A 19,388-nucleotide genomic window follows, 5' to 3' on the forward strand; every position below is an offset into this window, starting at 1 on the left:
CTCACACATCTAGGTTTGATCTTGTTTTGTGTTGTCATATCATCTGGAGGGGCTTCCCTACTGTAACGTTGAACGGAAGAATAACTTTTTTTATCAATTTTTTTATTGAAAGTAAGGGAAATAAGATCCATGTAATAACTGTTGTTGTTTCTTCCTTCAGATCAAATAAGAAATTATATTTAATGGTTCATATTGGATATGATCAGTAATTATGAGAGTTGTATAATTGTGATTTAGAGAGTATATTTTACATATTTTTTCAGCTTCTATTCAATGTTTGCTTTTCATATTGTTTAGGTGTGAGTTTCCTCAAATCTTGAATCTCTGATCATTCATAAAAAAAGCTTTCTACAAATGCATATTGAAGATTCTTATTGATAATCATTTGATCGACCTCCTCCTCTTCTCATATGATTATTAGTTCACCATGTAGATATCCGACTTGTTCCAAAGGGATCAATTTGTATTGTGGTTGGGTAGGTGGGATTGAGTTTAATGAATGAGCATATGTAACTTTTGATGGTTATCGAGGCAAATCATGTTGTTGGGTGTTGACTCAGCCTTCAGTGATAGAGGTTGGCCAACAGCCGGGATGGCCATGGTTAATGACGATGATAGGCAAATTTAGGGTTAAGAATTTAGGTAGAAAGCATTCAATTTCTTAATCTGTATAATTAAATATATTTGACTTTTTATGAATATATTTTAATGAAATCATGTGACATTTACCTAATTAATATAATTATTTTAACTACTTTTCATAGTACTTTTTCAAGATTCTTGAAACTTTAAAGATTTGCTAATTCTTATGGAAGAAAAAATAAATAAATTAAACTTTGTGAATTTCATGATAATTTCAATTTACTTTAATAAATGAGTATGAGTTAAAACTATAGCTATCAAAAAGGGGCGGCCCAGCCCCACCGAGACCAAGCCTCGTTGGCCAAGGAATTTGAAGGGCTAAGACGGGTCGGCCCTTCATTTGGATGGGCCTGAAAATGCTAAATCCAATCCAACCCTAGAAGGATCGAGGGCTGGGGCGGGCTAGCCTTTTTTTTTTCTTTTCAAACTTTTTTTTCTGACAAGGGAAACTCATAGCCGCTACCTTTTGGGTGCGCACATGATAAAATTCCCGCTCCTATGCAATAGCTCAAACTTATAATTCTATAACATCAAGAAACTGAGAAGATTTTTAAATTAAATATGGCAAACAATGGTATTGTTTCAATAACACTAGCAAAAAAAATCTAGTGTAATTAGCATGTATCTCGCATACTAGATACGTGAGAGAGATAAGAGAGTGACAAGCAAGATGGGAGGGAAACGAGGGCTCGAGATTTTTCTATGTATCCTAGATACATGCGAATCTATTTGGATAGAGTGTATCTAGAACAAATTAACCTAATTTTGAGTCCATATATTCTGAGATACATGTATCTGGACGTACCAAAATCTAGTAAGATTCATAATATTACAACATAGTGTGTATTTAAGTAATTAGATTATATACTAGTGAGATTATTGTAAGCTATCCTTAAAAAGTTTTGGCTCACGGGCCGATCCCGTCCCCACCCCGATCAAGCCTCAAGGCCAAGGGCTTATAATCTCTAGTTTTAAATGGGCTTGAAAAATTCTATCACAACCCTACCCCAATAACGGATTGGGTCGGGCTGGCCTATGGGCTAAGCCCATTTTGACGGCTCTAGTTAAAACCCATAATAAACCTATAACCACCGATACAAATAAGTCAAATTTACTTAAACACAAATCAGACATACTTCACCTTAGTACTAATAACACAATTACAAGTCAAAACAATTAAATAAATTGATGAAAAAATGTAAGATCCTTAAAATTATGTATAATTTTTTTTTTCTATCTCAATTCATGGGTCACACTTTCATTTTCAGTCCATCTTTGAAAAAGTCACATTTTTATAAAAAAAATATTAATCAAATTGGGCATAAGCCCATTTATTAGAAACAAAAAATCAAGGGAAAATTTTCAAAATGTCAATATTTTGGCATTTAATAGGACCCCTTAGCCACACTTTTAATATTAATTAAAAATATCAAAATTTTAGTTTGTTATGTATTTGATTTATATATTTTTTATTTATTTGATTTGCAAAAATACAATTATTCAATAACAGAAAGGAGAAAATCAGGTGATATAATATGTTAAAAAAGGAACATATCACTTAAAATTCTCATCAATTATAATTTCAAAAGTACACGACAGAGCACCCATCTCCCTTGTTCATAAAATTTCAAAAATTGATTTTTAACATTCCAGTGATAATACTCAATTTCTGTTGAAGTGAATTCGATTCAGTTACGGTTTTTTCTGATTGGGAAGAAACTTTTGAAACAAACGATTAAAATTTCGTTGACAAACAATTTTGGAGGAAGAATTCTCAACTGGAACTTCGATATAATCGGTGATCTCCAAAATTGGAACTTTTTTTATTATGTTTTCATCATAATTGTATATCAACAACTTTTGTATTTATTTGCTCACTTTACCATTGAAATTAAAATTGGTATTTTACTTTCATAGTGTAAACTAAAAATTATATCCCAGTGATCAAAATTGTATTACATGACTGCCAAATATATGTTTCTTTTATTTGTATTACAAAAATATTATTGATTTTATCCCAATATAATCTAATCATTATATATGAATATGATTTATGAAAGGATACAACATTCTGAAAAAAGAATAGCATACATAGAGGAAATAATACAATCTGTTGAGGATTTATACAATATTCTAAAAAAAATTATAAATTGACTGTGAAAGAAATAGAGATACAAGATTCTGAAAAAAATAACACACATAGTGGAAATAATACAATCTGTTGAGGAATGATACAATATTCTAAAAAAAATCAAATTGACTGTGAAAGAAATATGATACATCTATGCTTAAGAAATACAAATTCATTTGGCATAACTATTGGAATGACTACAAACTAAAAAAATAAATACAATGTTCTTAATAAAAATACAAAATGTTGAGTAAAAGAAAAATAATTGACAAACAAAAATTAATATGAATACAATTCTAGTATGAACACAATTTTGCAACCTTTTTCTCTAAATTTCTTCTTCTTCTTCTTCTTCTTCTTCTTCTTCTTCTTCTTCTTCTTCTTCTTCTTCTTCTGCTATGTTTCTTTTTTCTGATTTTTTGTTCACCCAACTCAAATTTGAATCTGTATTCACTTGTGCATTAATAAAACTTTGTCTCGTCATCCAAAAAAGTTATTAGTACCCAGAAAAATTAAATAATTAAATTACAATATGAAAACACACTAGTAATAAAAAAGAATACAATATTGAAAATGATAGAGAAAAATGATTTCTTAGATTTAAACAATCTATATAAAAGGTTGAAAATCTTTTGAATGAATTATGAGATTTCTTAGAACAATGGATGAATTTCGATTTAAACAAGATAAGGTTTAAGTTACTTGAGGAGAGAGAAAAGATAGAATGTGGGTAAAAAATTAGAGAGAGAAAAGTGGATAATGGGATCTTTTTTTTCTTTTCACTGGTAATGGGGTAAAAAAATGGGCCCAATTTGAGAAAAAAAAAAGTAAATAAATTATATTAGGATACATTATATTTGCTAAAATATTGACATATTGACATTTTTAATAATTATTTTAAAGTGTAGATGTTTTTAATAATTATGTTAGGAATTTTGACTAGTTTGCTAAACGAAACTATACATAACTTGGGTCCAAAAATGACCCAAGTTCAAAACCAAAAGAAAAGAGACTCGCTATCCTAAACAATATTCCTCAACTAAAGAACAACACGAGTCAAAAGCAAGAAAAGAGAAAATCTATAGAGAAATAGCTGAAAGATGATCAATCGAATTTAGCAACCTTTGATGGCTTCAATTGAATCATTCACCAATCATAGAATTTTCACCTCAGAGCCTAAAACTTAGGATACCAAAAAGTGAGCTCAAGTGAAATTCACTTCGATGCTTTAAATTTTCACAAACGCCATGAATTCGATCTCTATCCAACAACATTATTGTTCCTCATCATTGTGATTTCATAGCTAAGCATTCAACCATTAATACAGAACAATGATCATATTTCTTTGCTTCAGTATATACAAAATTGTCTTCTCCATCTCTAATACAGTAGACACTTGAACTTTCCCCAATGTTTCCTCTACAGACACTATCACTGTTACACTTGTAAAAACTCATTTCTAGAAACTTCCCATCTAATAACTTTACAAGAAATTAATGGAGTGCATTCTTCAAACATTTTCACCATCAAAGGCTATGTGCTAGGAATTTCTTGTAACCAGGGATATTTATTTTGAGCAAATAAATATAAATTCCTATTAACCTCCATATTCATCACATACCTTGATATCTTTCTCCCCCATCACCCCCGTGTTTAATAATATTCCTCATTTTCCAAATGTCATAAAATAAACATTAGCACTACTTTGTACATAGGTTTCAACTTGGTAACACAGTCAGAACTTTATCATTTATCAATAGTATGTTTAACTTGAAGAAAAGGGATATGAAGGCCTATTGTGTCACACCTCAATTCCCATTAAGACGGATTGGCACCTGATGCCCTAAAGGCCCGAGAGAACCAACATATAACATGTGCTTACTATGCGTATAACTATAAAAATTTTAAAGTTGTAAAAAGTCCATATAGGATGCAGCAATACGAACCAACACAAGTAGATCCAAAACTTATATACAAGACTTGGCCGTTGAGGCCACAACTTCTTAAGAGACAAGACACAACTGAACTATATACATCAGCATATGAAGCCTCTAAAATATAGAAAACCTTAGTTTAGGGTGGGACAAGGCCCCACCTTACCCTTAACTATCATACAGTAACAAGATAGGTGTCAAAGACTCGGTAAGCTCCGAATCAACCTGGAGCCTCACCAATAGCAATTGAGTATTTGTGCTCCTACTAAAGAAGTCTACTAGCTGGAGTACATGTGCCAGCAACTTGAAATGCAGTGTCCCCCACGAGGGACGTTAGTACAAAAAAAATGTACTGAATATGTAAGGCAATAACATATGTAAAATAAAGGCTCAAATGAAGTCAAGTATCAATATATAAGTGCATAGATCGAAATAGAAGACCGCATTTGTTTACTCTTGTGGGATCATGTATGTTACATTCTTTTCTTTACTTTTCTGTACTTTATAATCTTTGTAAGGCATGTGATACAAATGACTAGCTGATTAGTGGTAGAAGAGGATGACCCATGCTAGACATTTTAACCCCTTGGATGATGTCCTCGTAATTACACAAATTGATCGGCCCATGCTAGGCTTTCTCCCCTGAGCTGCCACCCTTCTATACCAATTGAGATCGACTCATGCTAGGCATTTTCTCCTGGGCTGCCACCCATAATTATACAAATTGCTTCACTTAGTTTCTTTAATCTTTGAGATTGTTGTTTTGATGGTCATAATCATGTTTTAGATTTGGAACTACGGACCAGTAGTAGAAGACATGAGAATAATAACTTCAAGACAATAACAATGACATAAGGAGCTATGAAGCATCAATGCATTACTTATAAGCTTAAATGACACAATTGACTTCAATTGACTAAGACGAGAATTTACCAAGCTTGCTGTTGCGAATACCATTTCTATACTAGCACATAGGAGGATAATTATACAAATGTAGAGTAATGAACATATAATGAAGTAATTCAACACACTAGGAAGAGTAGAAAATATTGTTAGCTATTTGGAGATCGTATGCTGTCACTATGTTTCCCTTACTAGGGATAGAGCTTAGAAAATTCACTTTGTTGATAATAATTGCAATTACCAGATTTCATGTAAAGAAATATGGAATGGAACAACCTTACATACCTTATTCTCTGACCAGTACAACTATCACGATTCAGCCTCCACTTTTAGATGTTAATCTACAATATAAGTCATGATAAACTAAAATCAGCAGCTATCACATTGTGGGCCTTGTAAAACAATAGCTAACTTTGACGGACAATGATCTCATACAACCCTTAAACAAATGTGTATCACCACACCCTCATTCTCTATCCAATACATACCTTAGATAATCTTTTTCAAGATTACCCAAGCTGCCCCAACAACAATACACATAAAACAACCCCAAATATTCTTTATCATAGCAACCAAGTATTGAACTCACTATTTCTTGAGTTCTTAATAATAACATACCCATAATTCTTTACTCAAACTCATGCATAAAGAGGACAAAAATAGAGTAGTCACCTTACCTCAATTTATGCAACCTTTCCTTTTAACTTGGAATCTTCAAGAACTTCAACTTCCCTTCACACTTAAACCAAAGAAGAAGAGAAAAGTATCTAAATAATCAAGAAAAGTGAGTAGCAGCTTGTGGAAACATTCTGCCTTTGTACTTATACTTGAGCATAAATAACATGTTTTCCTAATCATTCATGGGAGAATTAAGCTAAATCCATAAGTGTTTTCATTTACCTTGTCTTGCAAAGGTGAGGATTTCTTCAAGAACCCTAGAAGAAATTTTATGGCTGCTGTTTTAATCCCTAAGAGAAAAGAGAAAGAGAGAGTTGTAGTTAATTCTCAATTTTATGTGTTAAAAGGAGTGAAATAGCAGTCAATACTTATCTTATATTGAGCTTTCTTGACCCTTAAAAATATCCTCTAGAACTTCCTTCTTTTTAGCTTCATTTTCAGCCACTAATTGGTCAAGCATGTGATGCACCTGCTTATGTACATGACGATGCTCAAAAAGTCAAAGTAGGTGATTCACCTACTTGCCCTTTTCCTTTGTTGGGCTTAACTTACATTGGGCATTGACAGATTTGACTGCTAGATTTTAATTTCATTTTCATTTTATTTAACTTAGTTTGGGCCACACCTGAGTCCATTAACATAGGCCTAAATCTGATCCATTAATCTTGTGCCCTTTAACTAGATCCATATAACTCAAGTAGGTGATGCACCTAGTACCTTAATTAAGCTAAGCAAGCAGTTCACCATTTTATTCCAATCTCTAAATAGTAATCCTTTTTGCCTTAATTTGGCACTTAAATTTGAGCTTTAAACTCAATTACCACCTTACTATCTCGAGTTTAAATACTTTCGTCGGAGTTAACTTGTAGTACACATGCTGAAACGTGCAAGGCATCACATCACCTTCCAAACTAGTTTAAACCAATACTAATCATATAGTAGACATGATCCCTCACCTATACGATAAGAATATGTCAAGTATCATATAAATAGAACTAGCATATGCGTAATACGGTGTGTTACATATTACTCCCGCAAAATAACTCTACATATGACTAGATTCAGGATAGGTCATAAATAAATGATCACAGGTCTCTTACACACTGTTATTGCAACAACAACATAGAACCTCTTCAACTAGTACCTCTCCTATAACATTTTTATAATTATAAATAATTTATTTAAAATTTTCTTTTTTCTTAATGAAATAATTTATAATCTTATAAATTATCAAAAAATATCATAAATTTCAATAATCTTTGATTTTTCTTAATTTGTGTTAAAGCAAACGATACCACATTATTGATACCGCAATAATGAGATCAATCCAATATTTTTTATTTTTCTTTTTTTTACTAACCAAATCATGACCACCCCTCCCTTTAGTTAGTGGGCACTGGTTGCAACTACTCCTCAGTGTTGGCCCCATCATTACGGTAACTAATGTTCCTACCATTCAACTACTACTTATGTTTATTATCTTTTTATTGTGTTCGAGTTTTAAATATAATTTTTTTTATTGAAAGTGTTACCTTTTAATGAGTCTTACAATGCTTGATTTAAATATAATTAAATTTTAATCTAAATTTTAAATATCATATGAAACAAAATAATCTTTCATCGTGTTAATTCGGGAGCTGATGAGGAGTTGTGTTTTGTCATCTTACTTCTGCAAACCTGTCATAATTTACTTCTTCCTATAAAGTTTTTCTTTTTCTGAACTTTAGGGGCTCCTACTTGCTATATCAAGAAAATTTAATGTGAGTAAAAAAGATAAGTATCAACACACAAAAATTTGAACCAGGTTTTCAGCTCAAACACCTGTCAATGTGATTAGTCAGTTAGAGCTATTGATTGGAAAATGTCTAATTTTTTTCACAATTTATATTATTCGCTTTTCATTTTAATCGGTCCTAAAAAAATAATATATTTTATATTTAATAACAATTTAATTTTAAAATATTTATTGTATTCTTAGTGAAATAGTGTATTACCATACAAATATCTATCACTCATTTAAGATCAAATTTATTTATTTATTTTAAAAAAAAACTACAGCATATAAAATAAAATGAAAGAAGTAACCCCCGTTTCATATTAAATGATATTTTATTAAAAATATTTTTACCTCATATTACTTGATCTCTTACTAAATCAAGATAGAATCAATTAATTATTTTTCATTTTATCTCTACAATAAATATGACCTTTGAAAGTGTAAGTAAAAATTTAAATATCCAAAATTTCTTTTTTGAAGATGCTAAATTAGTATGAATAAAAACAAAATAGTATTCCCTCAATTTCATATTTAATGGATACTTCATATTCTACACGGTTATCAAGAAATTATTAATATATTAATTAAATTTATGATTTTGCCATTTATTTATATTAAATTAACCACTTGAAAAAAAAATTAAATCTTCTTGTTTAAACTTCTAAATACACCCTCTATCCCTAATTACTTATCCACTTTTAAATTGACATATCTATTAAGAAAGTAATTATTGACATAGTGAATTTACTATTTTACTCCTATTAATTATGAAGTGGATGGATTAAAAATTTAAGATTTTCAAGAAATTCTACCTTTTTCAAAGTAATTAATTGAGGGTATAATAGGTAAAATTATTTGTCATTTCTTGCTTTGTCAAAATGAACAAGTAATTAGGGACCACTATAAAAGAAAACGTAAACAAGTAATTAGGGACAAAGAGAGTATTAATTGTAGGGCTAAAAAGGGAAAACATTAATTAATTTTATCTTAATTTAGCAAGTAATCATGTAATATGAGACAAATACTTTTTCTCTCTCTTCAATAATAGTTGTACACTATACTATTTTAAAATGTCTAACAATACTTGTCCACCTTATAAACGGAGGGGTACTCCTTTTGTCCCTAATTACTTGTTCACTTTTGAATTGACACACCTATTAAGAAATCAATTAATGACATAGTGAACATACCATTTTACCTCTATTAATTATGAAGTGGATGAAAAGTTCTGCATTTTTCAAAGTAATTAGTCATTTAATTGAGAGTATAATAAGTAAAAAAAATCATCATTTTTTAATTTGTCAAAATGAACAAGTAATTAAGAATAACTATAAAAGAAAAAATGAACGGGACGGAGGAAGTATTATTTTTGACTGTCGTGTTTAACCGTGCGTGGATTCCAAAGTATTCACCTAAAATTTATCGTAAAGGGTCATGGAAAAAGGCAGACATTAGACTAGTAATGCACAAAAATCTATTATATGAGCAGACAATAAGCACAAACCCCAATGAGAGAATCGCTTTTCCTCTCCTCAGTCAATTTTACCCTCTGGACTTTTCCCTTATTCGCTCTCCACTCACTCCACTTTCCGAATTCGCCAAATTCCTAAATGCATTTCAACCAAAAACAATCTCGCCGGACTATCAAATTTCCCTTTTCCGACTGATATGTAGCTGAATTCAAAAATTCTACTTGCAGGTTACAACATTTCTGTGGAATATATGTATTTCTCTATTTGGTAAATTAATTCCTTTTCCTCATACTACACTAGCTGTTGTGAGTATTTTTCCCCTTTTTGGCGATTTTTTTGCAGCTTTTTTATGCCTGGAAGATGATTCCTGCTGACTTTGGCCAGAACTGCGTTTTGTTAGCGTTTTTATCGCATTTGGAAAATTAACCTATTTATAGTGCTTTTAAGTTCTTCTCTCCTTTATCTCTGTTTTTGTATCGATGCTCTAGTTTAGTGGTTATGGACAATTGGGTGCTAATCATGTTGTTAAGTCAAAAAATCAACATATATAGCAAAGTTGCATTATGAGAACACTTCTCCTAAGGTTTGTTTTGCTTTCTGGTGTCTTTTTCCTCGAAGGAGAAACTTTTCTGACCTTACTGAACGTAACCACTTTAGATACGCTTAAATTTCACTTTTTAATGCAACTCTGTTCCCTTGTTTCTTAGTCCAGTGGCGGAGCCAAGAATTGAAGTTTACGGGTTCGGGATTCTAGTTATTGATTCTAAATTAAGAGTTTTATACATATTCATTACATTTCTTAAACAGATATTGAATTTGGATCAAAACTACTGGTTTCGGCAGACCCAGCTTTATTTTTAGATGATTTTGTTTTTAATCACTTTTTTACTTTTGAAGGTATTTGGAAAAGTTAAAAAGTGCTTCTAAGCACTCACCTTTGCATTTTTCATTGATTAATTTTGTTAGGCATAAATTTCACTTTTTTAATGCAACTTTGTACCCTTGTTCCTTAGTCTAGTCGCCGAGCCAAGAATTGAAGTTTATGGGTTCGGGATTCTAGTTATTGGTTCTAAATTAAGAGTTTATACATATTCATTACATTTCTTAAGACAAATATAGAATTTGGATAAAAACTAGTGGTTTCGGCCGAATCCCCAACTCTTATTCTAGCTCCGCCCACACACACACACACATATATTTTCTCTCTTACATACTGTGAATTTATCTTCAGAAACGGAAGTTTTTCAATTTTATGATTATGATTATTTTTTTTTTTTTTTTTTTTTGATAACCGAGAAATCTGTCTGTGATTATGATTATGATTATGTAAAGTCCAACACGGGCATTCAAGAGGTGTGGCCGTTCTAGAAATGCATTTTTCATTGATTAATTTTGTTGTGTTAGATATGAAAAAGAGATCAAAGGAAAAACAAAAATCAATTGAATAAGAAAATTTGACCATTTCTTGGGAGGAACAAAAACAAAAAGGAATGAGAGAGAATAACAGTATTTCTATTTTTGTCATCTTACAAAAGTGTTGTAGATTTTTTTTATTATCCAGGAATTTAAACATTGGGTTAAACTGGGAAAATTTTGCAGCAATAGATGGAAATATTGTATATAGCAAGTTGCTATAGTGCTGACCTCAAATCCGGCTCCGTCAGTATCCGTTGCAGCTATTGGGCACAACTAAACTGATTCTTTCTTCTGATTACTGACAAGGTTGGACTTGAACCTTTAGGCGGTGATGAAGAGGCATATACATTACAATGCTCATCCAATTGATCCACACCGTAAGCAATGACCTACAAACTTAGTCTCCTTTTTACTTTTTGATTAATTTTATCAGCAGAAGCTGTCTGGGAGAATGTTGATTTAAGTTGGATGTGGTTTTGAAAGTTGAATCATCAAACCCTCATGAAATTGTTAACACACTTTTGCAATATATTCTGATTGTTGAAGCAATAAATTATTGGAGTGGAATCTTGTGATGACATTGATATTTTAACTGTTCGTTACTATTGGATTGTAAGGAGTCAAACCTCATCTAAACAACTTATTTATGTTTCTGAAGGCCTTGGCCTGATGGTCTACTCTCTGGTAACATTTATTAATTTCTATAATCAAATTAACCACATATAACATTGCTGAAGTGTATCCTTTAGACAAGACTTCACTCTTTCTCCTGCTTCATATTTGTCATATAGCAGCTCTATTCTTTTTCCTGCACGAGTACATGCATACTTTGTAGCTATAAGCGATACCAGCCATAGAAAGACAAGCAGAAACTGGTTAGTGCAAATTGTTCATACTGTCATTCAGTCATAAAAAGTTGTCAAACTGTTGCAATATTGCTGCCTCTTGTTGAAGCATTGAGTATTACCTCCCTTTGCTTGATGCTCAGTCTCCTTTCAAAGTTAGATTTTAGTCGTTCTTGATACAAACTGAATTGACTTGCTATTCTTTTCTGAAACAAACTATCTAATTGCATCAATTGATATGAGAAACAAGACAGAACCAAATATGGATCACTTCTTTTCTGTAGAAGTGAGGATGTAAATTATTTGTCTGACATAGGACTACATCTTCATTTTAACTGTGCACATTGATTGTTCCTGTATTGTTTGACAGCTTTTGAGGCATTCTGGTACGGATCTTGGCAAGCTGTGGAGCGCCTAAGGATCAATATGGGGACCATCACTACTCATGTTCTAGTTGATGGGGAGGTGATTGAGGAGAATATTCCGGTAACAAATCTTCGAATGAGGTCTAGAAAAGCTACTTTATCTGATTGTGCCTGCTTCTTACGACCTGGACTTGAGGTTTGTGTGCTTTCAATCCCTTACCAAGGAGAAGATTCAGGGGATGAGAAAGATGTCAAGCCTGTAAGTAGCAGCATTGGATAATTGTACTGCCTTCTTTTATATTCCAAATAAGAAGATATTTTTCACCAAGTGTTGTACATAAGTTGGTTCTTCCTGACTTTGCTGGAGTAGCCCATAGTGCTTCGTCCATTTGTTTGTTGGGGTTGGTTTCCTGTGAAGTTTACTATCTTATTGTGCTTATTTACCTTTGATTCTTCCATGTAGGTGTGGATTGATGGAAAAATAAGATCTATAGAGAGGAAGCCTCATGAGCTCACTTGTACTTGCGAATTTCATGTCAGCGTTTATGTCACTCAAGGCCCTCCTCCCATTTTGAAGAAAACCCTAAGTAAAGAGATAAAGATGTTGCCCATTGATCAGATTGCAGTTCTCCAAAAACTTGAACCTAAACCTTGTGAAGACAAACATTACCGTTGGAGTTCTTCTGAGGACTGCAATTCGTTGCAGACTTTTAAACTATTCATAGGAAAATTCTCCTCTGACCTCACATGGTTAATGACTGCATCTGTCCTGAAAGAAGCTACATTTGATGTAAGATCGATCCATAACCAGATTGTCTATGAGATTGTGGATGATGATCTAGTCAAGAAAGAATCAAATCCAAACCAACATTCTCACTCCGTGAATTTCAAGTTAGAAGACGGAGTTCAAACAACCACTGTTTTTCAATTCAGTAGGGATATCCCAGATGTAAATTCTACCAGTGACCTTAGTGAAGCTGGGCCTCTAGTTCTGTATGATCTAATGGGCCCACGAAGGTCAAAGCGTCGATTTGTACAGCCAGAGCGTTATTATGGATGTGATGATGATATGGCAGAATTTGATGTTGAGATGACAAGGTTAGTTGGGGGTAGGAGAAAAGTGGAGTATGAAGAACTACCACTTGCACTTTCTATTCAGGCTGATCATGCTTATCGAACTGGTGAAATCGATGAAATTGCCAGGTCTTACAAGAGAGAGTTGTTTGGAGGAAGTATCAGACCTCATGAGAAGTCCTCTGAAAGTTCATCCGGATGGAGAAATGCACTCAAATCAGATGTAAATAAGCTTGCAGACAAGAAATCAGTTACAGCTGACAGTCAACATCAACTTGCTATTGTTCCCCTGCATCCTTCTTCAGGAACTGATTTAACTGTCCATGAACAGGTTCCGCTTGATGTTGATGTTCCTGAACATTTGTCTGCAGAGATTGGTGAAATAGTTTCCAGATATATTTATTTCAATAGTTCTTCAACATCGCATGATAGGAAAGCTTCCAAAATGAACTTCACAAAACCAGAAGCTAGACGCTGGGGTCAAGTCAAAATTTCAAAGTTAAAGTTCATGGGACTTGATCGAAGAGGTGGGGCGTTAGGTTCACATAAGAAATACAAAAGAAATAGTTCAAAGAAGGATAGTATTTATGATATAAGATCATTCAAAAAGGGTTCTGTAGCGGCTAATGTGTACAAGGAATTGATTAGAAGGTGCATGGCGAACATTGATGCCACACTTAATAAGGAACAGCCACCAATAATTGATCAGTGGAAAGAGTTTCAGTCAACAAAATCTGACCACAGAGAGTCAGGTGATCATCTCGCAATGAATAGGGACGAAGAGGTTTCAGAAATTGATATGTTATGGAAGGAGATGGAACTAGCCCTGGCATCATGTTATCTTCTAGATGACAGTGAGGTATGTTATTTTAATAATTACTGGCATTGGTTATGTTAACAAAGACATATTGTTCGTGGAATGTGCTTTTTGCTGGAAATTATTGGACTGGTCACTGTTTTATGTTTTGTTATTGTCTTGATCAACGGTGTGTTATTTTTCTTTTGTCTATCGATTATATAACTGCTGTGCTACCTTATGCTTGATGTTGTCCTTATCAAATGTGGCACAGGATTCCCATGTTCAATATGCAAGTAATGTCAGGATAGGAGCTGAAATACGTGGAGAAGTTTGTCGACATGATTATCGACTGAATGAAGAAATTGGAATTATTTGCCGGCTATGTGGATTCGTTAGCACCGAAATAAAGGATGTTCCACCACCCTTTGTAAGTCAAAAGTCTCAAACTTATTTCAGTTTCTCTTATTCTGATGCATCTGCTTAAGAGGTCTGAGAGATTCCCCGGAAGAAGATTCCAAGAAATGGTGGCACTTCCCAAATGTTTTTTACATAGAGATGAGCTTTGTCATGGTCTATGTCATCATTTTATCCTACACATAATAGGAAGTATATTCGGCATGTAATTCAGTACACATGTAGAAGCAGATCTAGACTATGATTCTTGCATATTAGGCTTTTATTGCTACAGTCTTTTGCTTATTTTCTTCACCATGCTTACTAACCATTCGTTCATATCTATAGATGCCTTCGTCAAACTACAGTTCCAACAAGGAGCAAAGAACTGAAGAAGCTACAGATCACAAGCAGGATGATGATGGCCTTGATACTCTGTCCATTCCTGTTTCTTCCAGAGCACCCTCATCATCAGGAGGAGGGGAAGGAAATGTCTGGGAGTTGATACCTGATCTAGGAAAAAAATTACGGGTACACCAAAAGAGAGCCTTTGAATTTCTGTGGAAAAATATTGCTGGATCCATAGTACCTGCAGAAATGCAACCAGAGAGCAAAGAGAGAGGTGGCTGTGTTATTTCTCATACTCCAGGAGCTGGGAAAACCTTACTAATTATTTCCTTCCTTGTAAGCTATCTGAAGTTATTTCCTGGATCACGACCATTGGTCCTTGCTCCCAAGACAACACTCTACACCTGGTACAAAGAAGTACTAAAGTGGAAGATTCCTGTGCCAGTCTACCAAATTCATGGTGGTCAAACCTTTAAGGGAGAGGTTCTAAGGGAAAAGGTGAAATTATGTCCTGGTCTTCCTCGCAACCAAGATGTCATGCATGTCTTGGACTGCCTTGAGAAAATGCAGATGTGGCTTTCGCAACCCAGTGTTCTCCTTATGGGTTATACCTCTTTTTTAACACTGACACGGGAAGATTCACCTTATGCGCATAGGAAATATATGGCCCAGGTGTTGCGGCATTGTCCAGGGCTACTCATACTTGATGAAGGGCACAACCCAAGAAGTACAAAATCCAGGTTAAGAAAGGGTCTAATGAAGGTCAATACACGGCTTAGGATATTACTTTCTGGTACATTATTTCAGAATAATTTTGGAGAGTATTTCAATACACTTACCTTAGCAAGGCCAACCTTTGTTGATGAGGTCTTGAAGGAGCTGGATCCCAAGTACAAGAAGAAAAACAAAGGTGCATCGCGCTTTTCATTGGAAAATCGAGCAAGAAAGATGTTTATTGATAAAATTTCAACCGTCATTGATTCAGACATCCCCAAGAAAAGGAAAGAAGGCCTAAACATATTGAAGAAACTAACAGGTGGATTCATAGATGTGCATGACGGTGGAACATCTGATAACCTTCCTGGTTTACAATGTTACACCTTGATGATGAAATCAACTACTCTTCAACAAGAAATTTTGGTGAAGCTTCAAAATCAAAGGCCCATCTACAAAGGATTTCCTCTGGAGTTAGAGCTGTTGATTACCCTTGGTGCAATCCATCCTTGGTTGATCAGAACGACAGCATGTTCTAGCCAGTACTTCAAGGAAGAGGAGCTGGAGGCTCTCCAGAAATTCAAGTTTGATCTGAAGCTGGGTTCAAAAGTCAAATTTGTAATGAGCCTAATTCCTCGTTGTCTCCTCAGGAGAGAAAAGGTTTTGATATTTTGCCACAATATTGCTCCAATTAATCTTTTTCTGGAGATATTTGAGAGGTTCTATGGGTGGAGAAAGGGCATCGAAGTACTGGTGCTTCAAGGTGACATTGAGCTTTTTCAAAGAGGAAGGATAATGGATCTATTTGAGGAGCCAGGTGGACCATCAAAGGTTATGTTGGCATCCATTACAACTTGTGCAGAAGGCATTAGCTTGACCGCAGCATCACGTGTAATATTACTGGATTCAGAGTGGAATCCTTCTAAGAGCAAGCAAGCCATTGCACGAGCTTTTCGTCCTGGTCAGGACAAAGTTGTGTATGTCTACCAGCTTCTGGCAACGGGCACACTGGAAGAGGAGAAATACAAAAGAACAACATGGAAAGAATGGGTATCAAGCATGATATTCAGTGAAGACCTTGTGGAGGACCCTTCTCACTGGCAAGCTCCAAAAATTGAAGATGAATTATTGAGAGAAATTGTTGAGGAGGATCGAGCTACATTATTCCATGCCATTATGAAAAATGAGAAGGCTTCCAACATGGGAAGTCTGCAGGAATGAAGTCCCTCTGCCTAGTAAGGGACTGCCATAAGCCAGACATTAGCTGGTGTGAAGGAAAAATGTGTTGTGTTCCATCACATTTGGAGGCGGATTCAGGATTTTAAGAAATCGGTAGGTGTGAAATAGTAGTGTATTAATGCTCCTTTATGACAATGTGCAAGGATTCAGTATAAATAAGTGTGTTTTAAGTATCTTGAGTTATAGATCTGCAACTTGAGCTGAGCAGAACGAGTGGCGGATTCAGGATTTTAAGCAAATAAGTGTGAAATACTATTTGTATTATGCTTTCTTTGTGGCAATGTGTAAGGACTCGGTATAAATAAGTAGTGTGTTTTAGTTTGAATAATATATATGCAAGTCGAGCTGAATAGCCCGTGCTTGCATACTACTTTGGTGTATGGAGTTTTGAATTGGTTCTACTTGTTGCTTTAGGCTAGGCACTGATTGTTATGATCCTAGGTTTAGCCCACTCAAGAACTTTTCCTTGCCTTCATCCTCTATTTCTTTTGAGTCCAATGCCTGAGGTTTGTGCTTGAGTATGCAATTGAACCTGAACTTGACAGTTAACTGATTACTCTAATTTTATGTGAAAACATTTTTCTTGTCTAGAGTACATGAATAAGAGCATCCTTTGGACAGTTGGGGTGAATATAGAAGTCTCTAGATCGCAGTCATATATGAAATGTAACAACGCTAGATGTTGGGGTGCATATAGAAGTCTCTAGATCACTCAAAAGAAAAGTGCATGAATTGTCTTGGGCATTCAAATCCACTTAATTCTACCAGGTCTAATATATATTACCCAAGGGTTATCTCGTCATGCAATAGTTTTTCACATGATCCCAATAGCCTAATTCACAGAGTTTCTACTTCATTCACCCCCTCAGAGCAGTTTTTATGTCGAAGGAATCGTTTTTATAACAATTTTAAAACCTCTCCATATTCAGTTTTTATTAGCTCATTTCACTATGAGGTCTCTAACATCAGTACTATAGCCCTAACCACCTTAAAATGACTTTATGACTGAACGGATCGTTACACTAATATACATCAAGGTAACTCTTCATTTTAGACCAGGTTTCATTTCCACATTGCACTTTCCCCATTTTGTTATGTATTTAGACTTCAAATAAATTTAATAAAATAGTCATGTGTTATTAAAGCCTGAGTTTTTTTTTTTTATAATATAAAAAAGGAATTACGAAATATCATTTGTTCTTTTTTTTTGGTAGTGCTAGATATATTCCTCGTATGTATTTGGAGTGCAACATAATCCATTTTGTTGGGACTGAAAACCAAAACCATGGGCTGACTTAAAGCCTAAATTTAAGCTTTGAAACTTTTGGTCCATCTCTGGTTGATTAAGTTACTTAACAAATAAATATATAACTAAGGGGTGTTTGGTACAAACGTTTTTATTTTTTTTATAAGTAGATTTTCTAATTTTTTTAAAAAAAATGTTTGGTAAGTAAACAAAAAATGATTAATTCAAATAATCGAACAAAATATTGTGGGGGATGACATAGGTAAGGAGTGGGGTACATAGGTGGCGAAGGGTGAGATGGTCAAGGGTTGAGAATGCGGAAAAAGACAATGAACTTATTGGAATGTCACATATAAATTTTGGTTTTCCTACTTTTATTAGGAAAGTCATTTTCCTCATTTTTAAGCAACTTATTTTCACAAAGGAAATGGTCAATCAAACATGAAAAAATTAAAAAATATTTTATTTTGTACCAAATACACCCTTAATTAAACTCATGTTGTTGACGAGTGCACATCTCATACAAGGTGCTACTGCTTTATTTATTTTTATAAGAATATATAATTAGCAAATTCCTCCATAGAATCTTCCTCAATCTAACCAAATACTACTTTTAATGTCAAGTGGATCATAATAACTTGAAAAATTTAGATCCCAACTTGGAAGAAAGCGCATTAACCTTTTTCACGTTCATTTTTCGAAAAGATAGTTATTTTTATTTATAGACGAATTAAGAATTTAGAGTTGATAGATAAAAATAAGTGTGATCGTATAACACATATATAATATGTACACATATAGTTCGTGCAAAAAAAAAAAAGAATTCAGTTGAACTCATAATGTCCGTCATAAATCGTATTCTAGTTTTATAATTTCTCCGGATTAAACTTTGATGATGACCCTTTTGGTTAATTGGATCCTGAAGATATTACATGTACTGACCAATTATCGTTTACATAGCAGCTAATGAATAGTAGTTCAAATCTTGTGATTTGGTAATTTTGGTTTAGCGGTGGAAAATAAATGTGAAAATTTCTAATATGACATATATTATACTAATATTTTCGAGCTATAGCAGTAGATTTAGACTTTCAAGTTATAACATTAAAAATTTTAGGTTGTAACAGATTATTAAAAAAAGAAGTTATTTTTAATAATTAAAAACATTTGATTTGAAAAGAATAAAAAGATAAAAAAAAATTAAAATAAAACGCTTCTGAAGGGAAAAATGAAAAAAACGAAAATAGGGGTGGCAACTAAATTTGAATTAATTTAAGATAATTATTAATTAGCATGAATTAAGGAATTTCAAACTAATTAAGAATATTCAGTTTCCTTAATTCACTCCAATTTGTTAAAATTAATTTAAAAATATGATTTTATCCATTTTTCTTTCACGTTTCTCTCTCTTC

At 33.5% G+C, this 19,388-nt stretch overlaps 1 protein-coding gene across 5 annotated transcripts; it reads left to right on the forward strand.

The window, feature by feature from the left end:
• Positions 1–9,545: 9,545 nt before the first annotated feature.
• On the forward strand, positions 9,546–17,110 carry LOC102579983 (SNF2 domain-containing protein CLASSY 1-like). Of its 5 annotated transcripts, none has more exons than XM_015311332.1 (6): positions 9,546–9,842; positions 11,137–11,330; positions 12,169–12,422; positions 12,627–14,096; positions 14,308–14,463; positions 14,778–17,110. In XM_015311332.1, exons 2-6 carry the CDS (start codon positions 11,285–11,287, stop codon positions 16,710–16,712), a joined length of 3,861 nt encoding a protein of 1,286 aa, XP_015166818.1. In that variant the 5' UTR covers positions 9,546–9,842; positions 11,137–11,284; the 3' UTR covers positions 16,713–17,110. The 5 variants fall into 5 exon arrangements, with proteins under 5 accessions (XP_015166818.1, XP_015166817.1, XP_006353420.1 ...); XM_015311331.1 differs by having other exon boundaries at positions 9,546–9,804; positions 11,099–11,330; XM_006353358.2 differs by having other exon boundaries at positions 9,546–9,804.
• Positions 17,111–19,388: the final 2,278 nt, after the last annotated feature.

The sequence above is a fragment of the Solanum tuberosum genome, unplaced genomic scaffold (genome assembly GCF_000226075.1).
Source record: "Solanum tuberosum cultivar DM 1-3 516 R44 unplaced genomic scaffold, SolTub_3.0 scf00156, whole genome shotgun sequence".
NCBI lineage: Eukaryota > Viridiplantae > Streptophyta > Magnoliopsida > Solanales > Solanaceae > Solanum > Solanum tuberosum.